General features: G+C 39.9%; 1 protein-coding gene across 2 annotated transcripts in view; it reads left to right on the forward strand.

Annotated features, from left to right (window-relative positions):
- Positions 1–13,331, forward strand: part of ssrp1b (structure specific recognition protein 1b) — a 75,237-nt gene extending 61,906 nt beyond the window's left edge. For both annotated transcript variants that reach the window (XM_060924844.1, XM_060924845.1), the window contains 4 exons: positions 3,805–3,972; positions 5,457–5,545; positions 6,205–6,376; positions 12,200–13,331. In XM_060924844.1, the coding sequence (XP_060780827.1) occupies positions 3,805–3,972; positions 5,457–5,545; positions 6,205–6,376; positions 12,200–12,265 (495 nt within the window). In that variant the 3' untranslated portion in view covers positions 12,266–13,331. The remainder of the gene's footprint in view (positions 1–3,804; positions 3,973–5,456; positions 5,546–6,204; positions 6,377–12,199) is intronic.
- The last annotated feature ends 1,894 nt before the right edge of the window (positions 13,332–15,225 follow it).

The following is a 15,225-nucleotide window of genomic DNA, read 5'->3' on the forward strand; positions in this document are numbered from 1 at the left end:
CAGGATCAAAGACAAGAAGCAGGAAATCAGGGATCAGGAAACCAAACAAGGAAATAAGGTTCGGTAATGTGTCAGCAACACAACTGAATACTTCGCAAAGTAAGTGCGTTTTCACAGTTTTTATATAGGCACGCTGATTGCGCCTTAATCCTGTGCAGGTGCAAGTCGTTTACGTGCCCAAGAGTCTATCTGATGCATGCGCCAAGGCACACAGGTGTGACACTCTTGCACAAAATTAGTACAAAAATTAATGTAGATATAAATATCTTATGCCAAATTATTATGGCATGTTACAAAAAATAAAGAAAAAATCCGAGTCCTCGTCTCCAAGTTACAAATCTGAATGCAGTTAATGCACAAGTCTGAGTCCAAGTCAGAGTCATCAGTGCTCAAGTCCAAGTCAAGTCACGAGTCCTTAAAATTAGGGCACGAGTCTGACTCGAATACTACAAGCCTGATATACAGTGTTCAGTGTAAATGAGTACACCCCCTTTGAAAAGTAACGCTTTAAACAATATCTCAATGAACACAAACAATTTCCAAAATGTTGACAAGACAAAGTTTAATACAACATCTGTTTAACTTATAATGTGAAAGTAAGATTAATAATATAACTTAGATTACACATTTTTCAGTTTTACTCAAATTAGGGTGGTGCAAAAACGAGTACACCCCACAACAAAAACTACTACATCTAGTACTTTGTATGGCCTCCATGATTTTTAATGACTGCACCAAGTCTTCTAGGCATGGAATGAACAAGTTGGCGACATTTTGCAACATCAAGCTTTTTCCATTCTTCAACAATGACCTCTTTTAGTGACTGGATGCTGGATGGAGAGTGATGCTCAACTTGTCTCTTCAGAATTCCCTATAGGTGTTCGATTGGGTTCAGATCAGGAGACATACTTGGCCACTGAATCACTTTCACCCTGTTCTTCTTCAGAAATCCAACAGTGGCCTTAGATGTGTGTTTAGTCATGTTGGAAAAGTGCATGACGACCAAGGGCACGGAGTGATGGTAGCATCTTCTCTTTCGGTATAGAGCAATAGATCTGTGAATTCATGATGCCATCAATGAAATGCAGCTCCCCGACATCAGCAGCACTTATGGACCACATAAGGACACTGCCACTGTAGGCACCATGCATTTTTCTTTGTATTCCTCACCTTTGCGATGCCATACAGTTTTGAAGCCATCCGTTCCAAAAACATTTATCTTGGTTTCATCACTCCAGAGTATAGAGTCCCAGTAGTCTTCATCTTTGTCAGCATGAGCCCTGGCAAACTCTAGGTGGGCTTTTTTGTGCCTGGGCTTTAGGAGAGGCTTCTTTCGTGGACGGCATCCATGCATGCCATTCCTCTGCAGTGTACGCCGTATTGTGTCACAGGAAATAGTTGCCCCAGCTTGGTTTTCTACTTCTTTAGATAACTGCAGTGAACTTGCATGCCGATTTTCTTCAACCCATCTCATCAGAAGATGCTCCTGTCGTGGTGTTTACTTCCGTGGACGACCTGGACGTCTCTGTGAGATGGTTGCAGTTCCATCTTTCTTAAATTTTTGGACCACTTTTGCTACAGTATTCTGACTGCTTTGCTGATCATCTTGTAGCCTTCACCTTTGTGGTGGAAAGAAATTATTTTCTTTGGGGAATTCTGAAGAGACAAGTTGAGCATCATTCTCCATCCAGCATCCAGTCACTAAAAGAGGTCATTGTTGAAGAATGGAAAAGATTGATGTTGCAAAATGTCCCCAACTTGTTCATTCCGTGTCTAGAAGATTTGGTGCTGTCATTAAAAATCATGGAGAGCATACAAAGTACTAGATGTAGTAGTTTTTGTTGTGGGGTGTACTCATTTTTGCACCACCCTAATTTGAGTAAAACTGAAAAAATGCATAATCTAAGTTATATTATTAACCTTACTTTCACGCAATAAGTTAAACAGATGTTATATTAAATTTTGTCTTTTCAACATTTTGGAAATTGTTTGTGTTCATTGAGATATTGTTTAAAATGTTACTTTTCAAAGGGGGTGTACTCATTTACGCTGAGCACTGTGTATGTATATATATATATATATATATATATATATATATATATATATATATATATATATATATAGCGAGTTGGCCTAGTGGTTAGTGTGTCTGCCTCTCGATCAGGAGATCGCGAGTTTTACTTGCGGTCGGGTCATACCAAAGGCCATCATAAAAATGGTACCTACTGCAATCTGGCAAGGCATGCTGCAATACAGATGCGAGTGGGGAGTCAAACTCTCGTGGTTACTGGAGGACTAGCCCCCCCCCCCCCCCCCGTAACCCTAGCTATGTAATAGGCGAAAGGCCGAGGGCTATAGAAACAGAGATCAGTGCTGCCCTATGCGCCATATAGTGCAGGAAGGGGCTGGGGAGATATATACATTTTTTCAGTTACAGTGAAATTTTTGTATTTTTTTAAGTCGTGGATGATATTAAAGGGGACATATTATGAAAAATCTATTATTTTAGTGCTTGTGCACATATATTTGGGTATCTGTAGCCTACCAACCCACAAACTCTGAAATAAGACACCCAGTCAGTTTCCTCTGAGTTCCTATTTCAGAAAATATGAGAGTCAAAAAGCCATTCAGATTTGGCTCCCCTTTCTATGTCACAAGGGGAGGTCATTAGACTTATGCCACCCCCTCATTCTGAGTATCTCCACTCATGGCTTGAGAACTCCCTTTGCAAATGAATATTCATGAGGAAAGTGCTACCTGATTGGCCAGCAGAAGAGGGGGGTGGGGCGAACAGTGACTCATTATTATTTAAAGGAACAGACACTCAAATCGGCCATTTTGAATAAGGCTGTTTAGACAGGGTGAGAAGGAAGCTGTGGTGCTTTATCCTTGTGCTGTTTTGACCAAAGCATCTCATCTCATTATCTGTAGCCGCTTTATCCTGTTCTACAGGGTCGCAGGCAAGCTGGAGCCTATCCCAGCTGACTACGGGCGAAAGGCGGGGTACACCCTGGACAAGTCGCCAGGTCATCACAGAGCTGACACATAGACACAGACAACCATTCACACTCACATTCACACCTACGGTCAATTTAGAGTCACCAGTTAACCTAACCTGCATGTCTTTGGACTGTGGGGGAAACCGGAGCACCCGGAGGAAACCCACGCGGACACGGGGAGAACATGCAAACGATATCACAGACATTTCATTAAGACCTCAGGGAACTGTGTCAACTTGTAGAAAAAGGAGTATAATATGTCACCTTTAAGTAATAGACCATATTTCTGATAAAAAAGTCTGAAGTCTGGAACAACCTGCGATTTAGTTTCTTTAGAAAACTGCACAACTGTGTACCTAAAGAAATTATGCAGTCTTAAATGCCAAGGTAAATTATAATGTTTTGCCTTGGAATTTGCATATTAGCATAATCTGGGTTTCTTTATGAGGGTAAAAGTGAGGATGCTTTTGTATTTGGAATATTTTTATAACATAACCATTAAGTTAAGCAATTAATTATTGCATAAAACCAATTTGTTGAAATAATATTTTAAGTGACTTTGAATCTCAGAAAAAACTTTGAGGACAAGCCCTCATTTACTGTGTTGGTAATGTACAAAAAAGACAGAAATTAAAAACAAACAGTTGATATCTAATAGTACTAATAATAATACTTTGAAATCTAGTTTTAAAGCACTATTCACTAAAGAAAGCACATGCTGCTGGAGCATAGCTACAATCTTACCAGCAAAGAGTTAGTGTTCACTTTGTGTTTAATCTATTATATGTTTCGTGGTTATGTACAGAAGAAGATGAAAGACAGCAGCGCCCCCAAGAGGCCAATGAGTGCCTATATGCTGTGGCTGAACTCCAGCAGAGATCGCATTAAAGCAGAAAACCCTGGAATCTCAGTCACTGAGATTTTAAAGAAGGCCGGAGAGATGTGGAAGCAACTGAGCAAAGAAAAGAAAGAGGTGATCGATACCCTTTTTCCCTCTGCTACTCTTGTTTTCATGTTGCATACACAAAATGTACAATCTATGATTCATTCTTTTTTTTTTTAACCGTGAACAGGGACTGCACATGGTGTTTAAAGTGCTTTAAGTACCTGAATACCTGGAAAAAAACCATGGCTTTTGTGTGAAAGTGCTTCAAAAATGCTTAGAATGCTTGTGCGCTCTGATTGGCTACTCTACTACTAGGCTATCAGCTCATATACCATGAGTAGAGAAGAATAAAATGGTGGCGCGTGTTGTTGAACCAGCCAAGGACGAAATAAAAACTCTACTCGAAAATAAAACCCCCAAAAATACAAAAAAGCAACAAAATATGGAATAAAAGTATTTGATGGTACAGTAAGAACGTATCTTTTTTTAATTTTTCAATAATTATTATTATCACTTTTTTCACAAATTGCTACTGTCATTTCGCCAGTTTGTTTGCATTCTTCATCTTTAAGCATTAAAATTTGTTGAATTTTTTTAGACTGGTTCAAAAGCTCAAAGAAGTTTGAAAATTACGTAACTGAAATGTCCAAGAAAGAATTAAATAAATGCCTAAAGCGATTCTATACCTCGGCATGACAGCAAGACGGCACTTTCTACAAAAAAAACAGCACTAAAGTAAATTCCTGCAGCCATCGATAGGTTTTTAAGAAGTCCACCTAAGCGGAAATGATTTTGTCAGACGTTTTGTATAAAGTTTTTATTTATCGAATTTGCTAAAAATAAAAATGCTCTGTTTCTCAAAATCCAGTGAATGTGGATAGAATAAAACAGTTATTCCACTCAGTCTCGTCATATATGGCTTATAGCTGGCTCAGCGCTACATGTCTCGTCGGCTATTAGCTTATGTACGACTTGATTTCGTGGAATAATTGTTAAATATAGCTCAAGCAAAGTAAATATTTGTAATCTCTTTGAGAAAGCAGATGTTAATAGTTTTAATAAATGTAAGTTAGATCCATCCCAGCCATTATATGTTATTTTTCCAAAAAGGAAAGAAACATCATATAACCTAAGGAAAAACGGTAGCCATCACCCTCAAATAAATTCTGATAGATTTAAGAATTATTGTGTAAATAGACTCATTTTATGTATAAATGGTAAATACGATATTTTTAGCATTTTTAAAAAATGTTTTGTGCTTTGTCTGTATTTTAATGTTTTTACCTGCTTAATGTTTGTACTGCACCTTAAGATGTCTTTATCTTAAGAAATAAAGATTTATTATTATTATTATTATTATTATTATTATAAACAGTCACTGATGTGAAATACTTGTTTTGTGTAGTTCTTAAAAAGGTAATTTAAAAAAAGACTCAGGTCCTTGTTTTTTATTTTATTTAAATTTTTACTCTGTTGTCTGTATGAACGCTGCATGGAAGTATGGTTGTTTTTATTTGTTCGAACTCTATTTGCTTAATTTTCATAAATTTCACTGTTTTCCTTTTTGACAGGAGTGGGAAGGGAAAGCCGAGGAAGCAAAGAAAGAATACGAGCAAGCGATGAAAGAGTACAGAGAAAGTAGTGGAGGCACCTCAAAAAAGTACTTCACACAATCTGTTCACAAAATCTCTGTTTATAGATTTCAGTCAAAGACAGTTTCTTAAAATGATTACTCCTGTATATCCAGTCACATTCTAGGGATAGTTTAGCTCCAGTCAGAGCATGGATATATAGAGTGTTTGGATTAGTGTTTAATCCAAGACATGAGAAAATTTCAGTTTTGATCCAGATGTAGTCATAAACAGTGTATTAAGGATGTTCTTTATTATCACTTTTGTTTTTGTACTACTGATATCATCGAAGCCTGCAATAATGCAGATGAACAGTCGAACAAGCCATAATTGTTCTTTTTTTATTCTGTGACCAATCTAATTATCTCAGAGGTTGCGGATACATTTTCTGTGGGTATTTTTGTCCACTCAGTCTCTCACAGTACCATGGATCATAGAGCACAAAACACACCTAGTTTATCTGATTCATAGGCATACACATTACATAGCACTTGTATATCGACCTCCTGATAAATATGGGAATGTTCATGTTCTCTAAAACTGCAAAATATATCTCTGATTGTGCTAATATGGCTTTAATGGACAAGGCACTGCGATAGCTTATAATAGTGGTAATGACCTGTAATGGGGATATATCCATGACTCCTTTCTCATTTACTGTATATTTTTTCTCTTTATCTTTATGAAGGGCAAAAAAGAAGGGAGGAAGGAATGAGGAGAGGAAGAAAAACAAGTTAGTTGGAGGAAAGGAGAGACAGAGGAACAAGGCAGCTGGGAATGACAGCTTTAAGAGTCCAGAGTTCATCTCCAGTGATGAGAGTTCATCCGAGTCCAACCGGGGCAAAGGTCGCAAGCGCAAAGTAGGAAAATACACACACACACACACACACAAAAAACAACAACCCACACACACTGGCCACTTTATTAGGAACACCATCCACCTGCTGTTTGATGCAGTTATCTAATCAGCCAATCCCTTGACAGCAGCACAGTGCATAGAATAATGCAGATACAAATCAAGAGCTTCAGTTAATGTTCACTTCAAACATCAGAATGGGAAAACTTGTGATCTCTGTGACTTTCACTGTGGCATGGGTGTTGGTGCCAGATGGACTGGTTTGAGTATTTCAGAAACTGCTGATCTCCTGGGGTTTTCACACACAGCAGTCTCTAGAGTTTACACGGAATGGTGTGACAAACAAAAAACATTGAATGAGCGACAGTACTGTGGGTGGAAACCCCTTGTTGATAAGAGAGGTCAGAGGAAAATGGCCAGATTGGTTCGAGCTGCCAGGAAGGATATAGCAACTCTTTACAACCGTGGTGAAGAGAAAAGCGTCTCAGCATGCAACAGCAGAAGACTACATTGGGTTCCACTCTTGCCAGCCAAGAACAGGAATCTTAAAATCAAGAACAAGTTCCTATGTTCAATATAATGTGCAATATAAAGTGCAATATCTCTCCTGCCACCGCCCCCGTTCTCCTTTTTCCCCCTCCTTCCCCCCCTTCCCCATATCTTATTCTTTTTATATTTTTACAACCCCGATTCCAAAAAAGTTGGGACAAAGTACAAATTGTAAATAAAAACGGAATGCAATAATTTACAAATCTCAAAAGCTGATATTGTATTCACAATAGAACATAGACAACATATCAAATGTCGAAAGTGAGACATTTTGAAATTTCATGCCAAATATTGGCTCATTTGAAATTTCATGACAGCAACACATCTCAAAAAAGTTGGGACAGGGGCAATAAGAGGCTGGAAAAGTTAAAGGTACAAAAAAGGAACAGCTGGAGGACCAAATTGCAACTCATTAGGTCAATTGGCAATAGGTCATTAACATGACTGGGTATAAAAAGAGCATCTTGGAGTGGCAGCGGCTCTCACCAATCCCCCTAATTCTAACACCGACAAATAGTGGAGCAATATCAGAAAGGAGTTCGACAGTGTAAAATTGCAAAGAGTTTGAACATATCATCATCTACAGTGCATAATATCATCAAAAGATTCAGAGAATCTGGAAGAATCTCTGTGCGTAAGGGTCAAGACCGGAAAACCATACCGGGTGCCCGTGATCTTCGGGCCCTTAGACGGCACTGCATTACATACAGGCATGCTTCTGTATTGGAAATCACAAAATGGGCTCAGGAATATTTCCAGAGAACATTATCTGTGAACACAATTCACCATGCCATCCGCCGTTGCCAGCTAAAACTCTATAGTTCAAAGAAGAACCTGTATCTAAACACGATCCAGAAGCACAGACATCTTCTCTGGGCCAAGGCTCATTTAAAATGGACTGTGTCAAAGTGGAAAACTGTTCTGTGGTCAGACGAATCAAAATTTGAAGTTCTTTATGGAAATCAGGGACGCCGTGTCATTCGGACTAAAGAGGAGAAGGACGACCCAAGTTGTTATCAGCGCTCAGTTCAGAAGCCCGCATCTCTGATGGTATGGGGTTGCATTAGTGCGTGTGGCATGGGCAGTTTACACATCTGGAAAGACACCATCAATGCTGAAAGGTATATCCAGGTTCTAGAGCAGCATATGCTCCCATCCAGACGACGTCTCTTTCAGGGAAGACCTTGCATTTTCCAACATGACAATGCCAAACCACATACTGCATCAATTACAGCATCATGGCTGCGTAGAAGAAGGGTCCGGGTACTGAACTGGCCAGCCTGCAGTCCAGATCTTTCACCCATAGAAAACATTTGGTGCATCATAAAACGGAAAATATGACAAAAAAGACCTAAGACAGTTGAGGAACTAGAATCCTACATTAGACAAGAATGGGTTAACATTCCTATCCCTAAACTTGAGCAACTTGTCTCCTCAGTCCCCAGACGTTTACAGACTGTTGTAAAGAGAAAAGGGGATGTCTCACAGTGGTAAACATGGCCTTGTCCCAACTTTTTTGAGATGTGTTGTTGTCATGAAATTTAAAAATCACCTAGTTTTTCTCTTTAAATGATACATTTTCTCACTTTAAACATTTGATATGTCATCTATGTTCTGTTCTGAATAAAATATGGAATTTTGAAACTTCCACATCATTGCATTCCATTTTTATTTACAATTTGTACTTTGTCCCAACTTTTTTGTAATCAGGGTTGTATATGTAAATAATTTATTTTAATTTATCTAGAAGTTTTCTCTATTTATTTTCTCTGTTTATCTGTAATGATGATGCTGGAATCTTAATTTCCCTGAGGAAACCCGCCCAAAGGGATCAATAAAGTTTTATCTAATCTTATCTAATCTATTAAAGTGGCCAGTGAGTGTACAATTAACAGTTATTCCACGAAATCGAGTTGTACATGAGCTGATAGCCAACAAGGCACATAGCGCCAATGTACGACGAGATTGAGTGGAATAACTGTTTTATTCTATCCACATTCACTGGATTTTGAGAAACATCCATCTATCAATTATCTGTAGCCGCTTATCCTGTTCTACAGGGTCACAGACAGGCTGGAGCCTATCCCAGCTGACTACGGGTGAGAGGCGGGGTACACCCTGGACAAGTCGCCAGGTCATCACAGGGCTGACACATAGAGACGAACAACCATTCACACTCACATTCACACCTACGGTCAATTTAGAGCCACCAATTAACCTAACCTGCATGTCTTTGGACTGTGGGGGAAACCGGAGCACCCGGAGGAAACCCACGCGGACACGGGGAGAGCATGCAAACTCCACATAGAAAGGCCCCCGTCGGCCGCTGGGCTCGAACCCAGGACCTTCTTGCTGTGAGGCGACAGTGCTAACCACTACACCACTGTGCTGCCCATTTTGAGAAACAGAGCATTTTTATTTTTATTTTTTGCAAATTCGATAAATAAAAACTTTATACAAAACGTCCAACAAAATCATTTCTGCTTAGAATGTAAACAAACCAGCAAAATGACAGTAGCAATTTGTGAAAAATGCTATAATAATAATTCTTGAAAAAAAGATACGTCCTCGGTTGGTTCAGCAAAACGCTCCGCCATTTTGTTTTTCTCTACTCACAGTATATGAGCTGATATCCTAGTAGTAGAGTAGCCAATCATATTGCTCAATTGCTCATATCCATTGAATGTGGATAGAATGAATGAATGAGTAAATAAATAAATTATTTATATATATATACAGTGTGTATGTGTGTGTGTGTATATATATATATATATATATATATATATATATATATATTAGTGCTGTCAAGCGATTAAAATATTTAATCGCGATTAATGTCGCGACTGTCATAGTTAACTCGCGATTAATCGCAATTTAATCGCACATTTTTGTCACATGAAAAACCATTGTAATTCTCTTATCAGCATAAAAAAATGAATAGGCTTGTTTTGTACCAATGTTTTTTTTTTTTAATTGCAAAGCATAACACGTCTTGACACAGCCACTGCAAAATGAAACCTAAGCCGAGCACCGTGGCTCTTCGTCCCGAGGCGCGGGGCTAGCAAGAGAACCATGAGTGAAGTGGTCTTCTGCTTGAGTTAGTCTACAACTCTAATCAGAGAGACAGGTTACACAGTGACGGTAGGCTTGACATGCTTGATTATAATATAAAGTACACTATTATATTAACTTTAAGTTGTTCGTTGATAAATATTGCATTGAATCTGATCTTTACTGTTTCAGCTCACTTAATACATTTTGTACTTTTACACTTTCTGCCTGTTGATACGTCGCGCTGTCCAATCAGAGGCGGCCAAATTTGCATATTACAGGAAGGATTTCTGGGATAGCATTGAGTTTACAGTTCAGAGGGATCTGGCTTCTTTAGACGCTGTCTTCTTAAAACTGAATAAATATTTAAAAAGAGCCAAATGAGCCAGTCTTTTGAATGGCTCTTTTCAAAGAACGGATCACAAAGATGCGGATCCCATCAAAGAGCCATAAATCCCATCTCTATTAGCGCGCCCTGCCCGCGCTGGTTCTTTGGGGGAGGAGGGCAGAGGACTCTGGCTGTGCGGGGCGGGGCATTACAGTCTAGCTGCTATCGGTTTTCTAAGCAAAGTCTCTGTTCCAAGTTCCTGGCAGTTTGAAAAGCTTATGAAAAACCTACATCATGTCACAGAGCGTTAATCTCGCGATAAAAAAATTATCGCCGTTAAAATTGAGTCAGGTTAACGCGATAATAACTCGACATTTTTGACAGCACTAATATATATATATATATATATATATATATATATATATATATATATATATATATATATATATATATAAGTATGAGAACTTACAACATGGGTAATCAACCTGATGGTCAAGTTGCGAATTGAGCAAAGCATTTCTGTGGTCTAAACTCATCTCATCTCATCTCATTATCTCTAGCCGCTTTATCCTTCTACAGGGTCGCAGGCAAGCTGGAGCCTATCCCAGCTGACTATGGGCGAAAGGCGGGGTACACCCTGGACAAGTCGCCAGGTCATCACAGGGCTGACACATAGACACAGACAACCATTCACACTCACATTCACACCTATGGTCAATTTAGAGTCACCAGTTAACCTAACCTGCATGTCTTTGGACTGTGGGGGAAACCGGAGCACCCGGAGGAAACCCACGCGGACACGGGGAGAACATGCAAACTCCGCACAGAAAGGCCCTCGCCGGCCCCGGGGCTCGAACCCAGAACCTTCTTGCTGTGAGGCGACAGCGCTAACCACTACACCACCGTGCCGCCGTGGTCTAAACTGTCACTGTTAAAAAAACAAAATAGTACATTTAAAGACAAATGTCCAGACAAGTATGAGTTTATTTTCCCCACATCAAATTCAAAACATACACTATATGACCAAAAGTATGTAGACATCTGACCACCACAACCATATGCCTTTCCTAAACTGTTGCCACATTGTAAACGCAATTTTACAGAATGTGTTTGTATGCTGTAGCATTGCAGTTTCCTTTCACTGGAGCTAAGAGGCCCAAATGTGTTCTCCTGTACACAAAGCAAATTCAGTGGCTACACGGTTTGGAGTAGAAGAACTTGAGTGTCCTGCACAGAGCCCTGACCTCATACCCCACTGAACACCTCTGGGATAAACTGGAAAATTGACTGCACTCTAGACCTCCTCAGTGTCTGATCTCACTAATGCTCATGACTGAATGAACACAAATTCCCCCAGCCACATGCCAAAATCTAGAGGAAATCCTCCCCAGGAGAGTGGAGGACATTATAACAGCAAAGGAGGACTCAATCTGGATGTTCTGGCATGTTCAAAATGCACACATGGGTATGATGGTTAAGTGTCCACAAACTTTTGGCCATATAGTGTATACATGTCCATGTGACTGGTCAAAAGTGGTTGTGTGAAGTGCCAGTGTGAAACAAAACATAACCACTTTGGCATATGTTATTTATAAACATGCACCAATCATTAATGGTTAAGCATTAAACGTTGGTTGTCACCATTCAGTTGTGGTAGTTGTTTTAGTAACAAATTTGATGTAACTGGACTTTTACACATTTTAGATTTTATTTTAGATTCTTAATACTAATCTTAACAAAATGAAAAAAGGTTACTTTGGTAACATTAAGCCTTAAATTTAACCATAACTGTGCAATTGCAAAAGAATGCAATTGGCTGTCTTACATAGAAGAAGTATAGTCGTTAAAAATTGTTCTGACTGATTGTCTACTGTTTCTCTGTTTCCTGACACACACCAGGGCTCGGATGATGATGAGAAACAAGCGGCCAGCACTCCCGCCTCAGACGAGTCCGGGTCAGACTGAAACACTAGTGGCAAAACAGAGCATGAAGAAAAGAGAGAGGATAATGGAGTCATCCTGTCCCTGTCCCTGCCCCTGAAGAATCCCTGTCTCCTATATGTTGTCTCTTTCATATTCTCTCTTCATGTTCTATTTTATCAGGTTCAGTATGTATTCTATAGAACACAAGCGAATGAGTATTAGTGGTTAAACTGCTTCACTTGTTAGAATCTCTAGCATGTAGCATATGTTGTGTGAACACAGTGGGGTCCAAAAGTCTGAGACCACATTGAAAATCTGGGATTTGTTTTTAAATTGAAAACTGGAAATGAACAGAAAGTCTTAGAATTCTGACTATTCAGTATTCAAGATGTTATACAAGTCCAAGGTCACTATTTAAATTTACGTAAGCAAATTATGATATTGCATGTTAAGGATGGCACAGTGTTGTAGTGGTTAGCACTGTCGCATCACTGAAAGAAGGTTCTCAGTTCGAGCCCAGTGGCCGGCGAGGGCGTTTCTGTGTGGAGTTTGCATGTTCTCCTCGTAGCTGTGTTGGTTTCCTCTCTCCGGGTGCTCTGGTTTCCCCCACAGTCCAAAGACATGCAGTTAGGTTCAGGCTTACTCACAACCCGCTGTACGTGCTACTACGGCCGGTCTACAGTAAAAAATTTGGCAAAACCGTGCTTGAGACTTGCGCAACACTTGCGTGTGTTCAGCACCATAGAAGTGCCTGTGAAGACTTTTGGCCCTGCACATGCAAATTCTACGGGTCTTGTGAAAAATCAAGAATGCATACACTACATACGGGACCTGTAGTCCTTTTGTACGCCTGAACCAAGTCAGCAGCACGGCTCGTAGGGGCTTTGCGATGACAGTAAGATGCACGAGTGATGCACGGTCATTGTACGAGTGACGTGCCTCAGAAGTATTACACAAGTACTCCACACTTGCTATTTGTGCGGCCCCCAAGACAGAAGTACATCTCACTTTCTACCCCTATGTGTGGCGTGCACGCAGCGCACGCGACCCACACGCGACATGAGGGGCAAGACTCTGGGTATATACAGTGCTCAGCGTAAATGAGTACACCCCCTTTGAAAAGTAAGATTTTAAACAATATCTCAATGAACACAAACAATTTCCAAAATGTTGAAAAGACAAAGTTTAATATAACATCTATTTAACTTACAACGTGAAAGTAAGATTAATAATATAACTTAGATTGCACATTTTTCAGTTTTACTCAAATTAGGGTGGTGCAAAAATGAGTACACCCTACAACAAAAACTACTACATCTAGTACTTTGTATGGCCTCCATGATTTTTAATGACAGCACCAAGTCTTCTAGGCATGGAATGAACAAGTTGGCGACATTTTGCAACATCAATCTTTTTCCATTCTTCAACAATGACCTCTTTTAGTGACTGGATGCTGGATGGAGAGTGATGCTCAACTTGTCTCTTCAGAATTCCCCAAAGAAAATAATTTCTTTCCACCACAAAGGTGAAGGCTACAAGATTATCAGCAAAGCTTTACTTATCAGTCAGAATACTGTAGCAAAAGTGGTCCAAAAATTTAAGAAAGATGGAACTGCAACCATCTCACAGAGACGTCCAGGTCGTCCACGGAAGTTAACACCTCGACAGGAGCGTCTTCTGATGAGAAGGGTTGAAGAAAATCGGCATGCAAGTTCACTGCAGTTATCTAAAGAAGTAGAAAACCAAGCTGGGGCGACTATTTCCCGTGACACAATACGGCGTACACTGCAGAGGAATGGCATGCATGGATGCCGTCCACGAAAGAAGCCTCTCCTAAAGTCCAGGCACAAAAAAGCCCGCCTAGAGTTTGCCAGGGCCCATGCTGACAAAGATGAAGACTACTGGGACTCTATACTCTGGAGTGATGAGACCAAGATAAATGTTTTTGGAACCGATGGCTTCAAAACTGTATGGCGTCGCAAAGGTGAGGAATACAAAGAAAAATGCATGGTGCCTACAGTGAAACATGGTGGTGGCAGTGTCCTTATGTGGGGCTGCATGAGTGCTCCTGGTGTCGAGGAGCTGCATTTCATTGATGGCATCATGAATTCACAGATGTATTGCTCTATACTGAAAGAGAAGATGCTACCATCACTCCGTGCCCTTGGTTGTCGTGCACTTTTCCAACATGACTAAACACACATCTAAGGCCACTATTGGATTTCTGAAGAAGAACAGGGTGAAAGTGATTCAGTGGCCAAGTATGTCTTCTGATCTGAACCCAATCGAACACCTATGGGGAATTCTGAAGAGACAAGTTGAGCATCACTCTCCATCCAGCATCCAGTCACTAAAAGAGGTCATTGTTGAAGAATGGAAAAAGCTTGATGTTGCAAAATGTCGCCAACTTGTTCATTCCATGCCTAGAAGACTTGGTGCTATCATTAAAAATCATGGAGGCCATACAAAGTACTAGATGTAGTAGTTTTTGTTGTGGGGTGTACTCATTTTTGCACCACCCTAATTTGAGTAAAACTGAAAAATGTGTAATCTAAGTTATATTAGTAATCTTACTTTCACGTTATAAGTTAAACAGATGTTATATTAAACTTTGTCTTTTCAACATTTTGGAAATTGTTTGTGTTAATTGAGATATTGTTTAAAATCTTACTTTTCAAAGGGGGTGTACTCATTTACGCTGAGCACTGTATATTGGGAAGGAACCAAGAAACCGATCATGTAACGTGTAGCTGTCACCGTACTGCCGCAACAACTGAGGGAGTTGGACCCTTATAGGCAGATGATAGAAGCTAAGGAGCAGCATGAAGCGATATTGTTCTTCAGCTGAAAGACAGATGCAGAATGCTGCAGACACGCTGGTTTTATACTCACTCCTAGCTTGCGTCACACGCTAATCACGTGCGTCACACATGCTTCACAAGTGCGGCCCATACTCCTAGTGCAGGAAACTCGTAAAATGCAAGTCACACACACTCCACACT

This window comes from Neoarius graeffei, chromosome 7, assembly GCF_027579695.1.
Source record: "Neoarius graeffei isolate fNeoGra1 chromosome 7, fNeoGra1.pri, whole genome shotgun sequence".
Taxonomy (NCBI): Eukaryota; Metazoa; Chordata; class Actinopteri; order Siluriformes; family Ariidae; genus Neoarius; species Neoarius graeffei.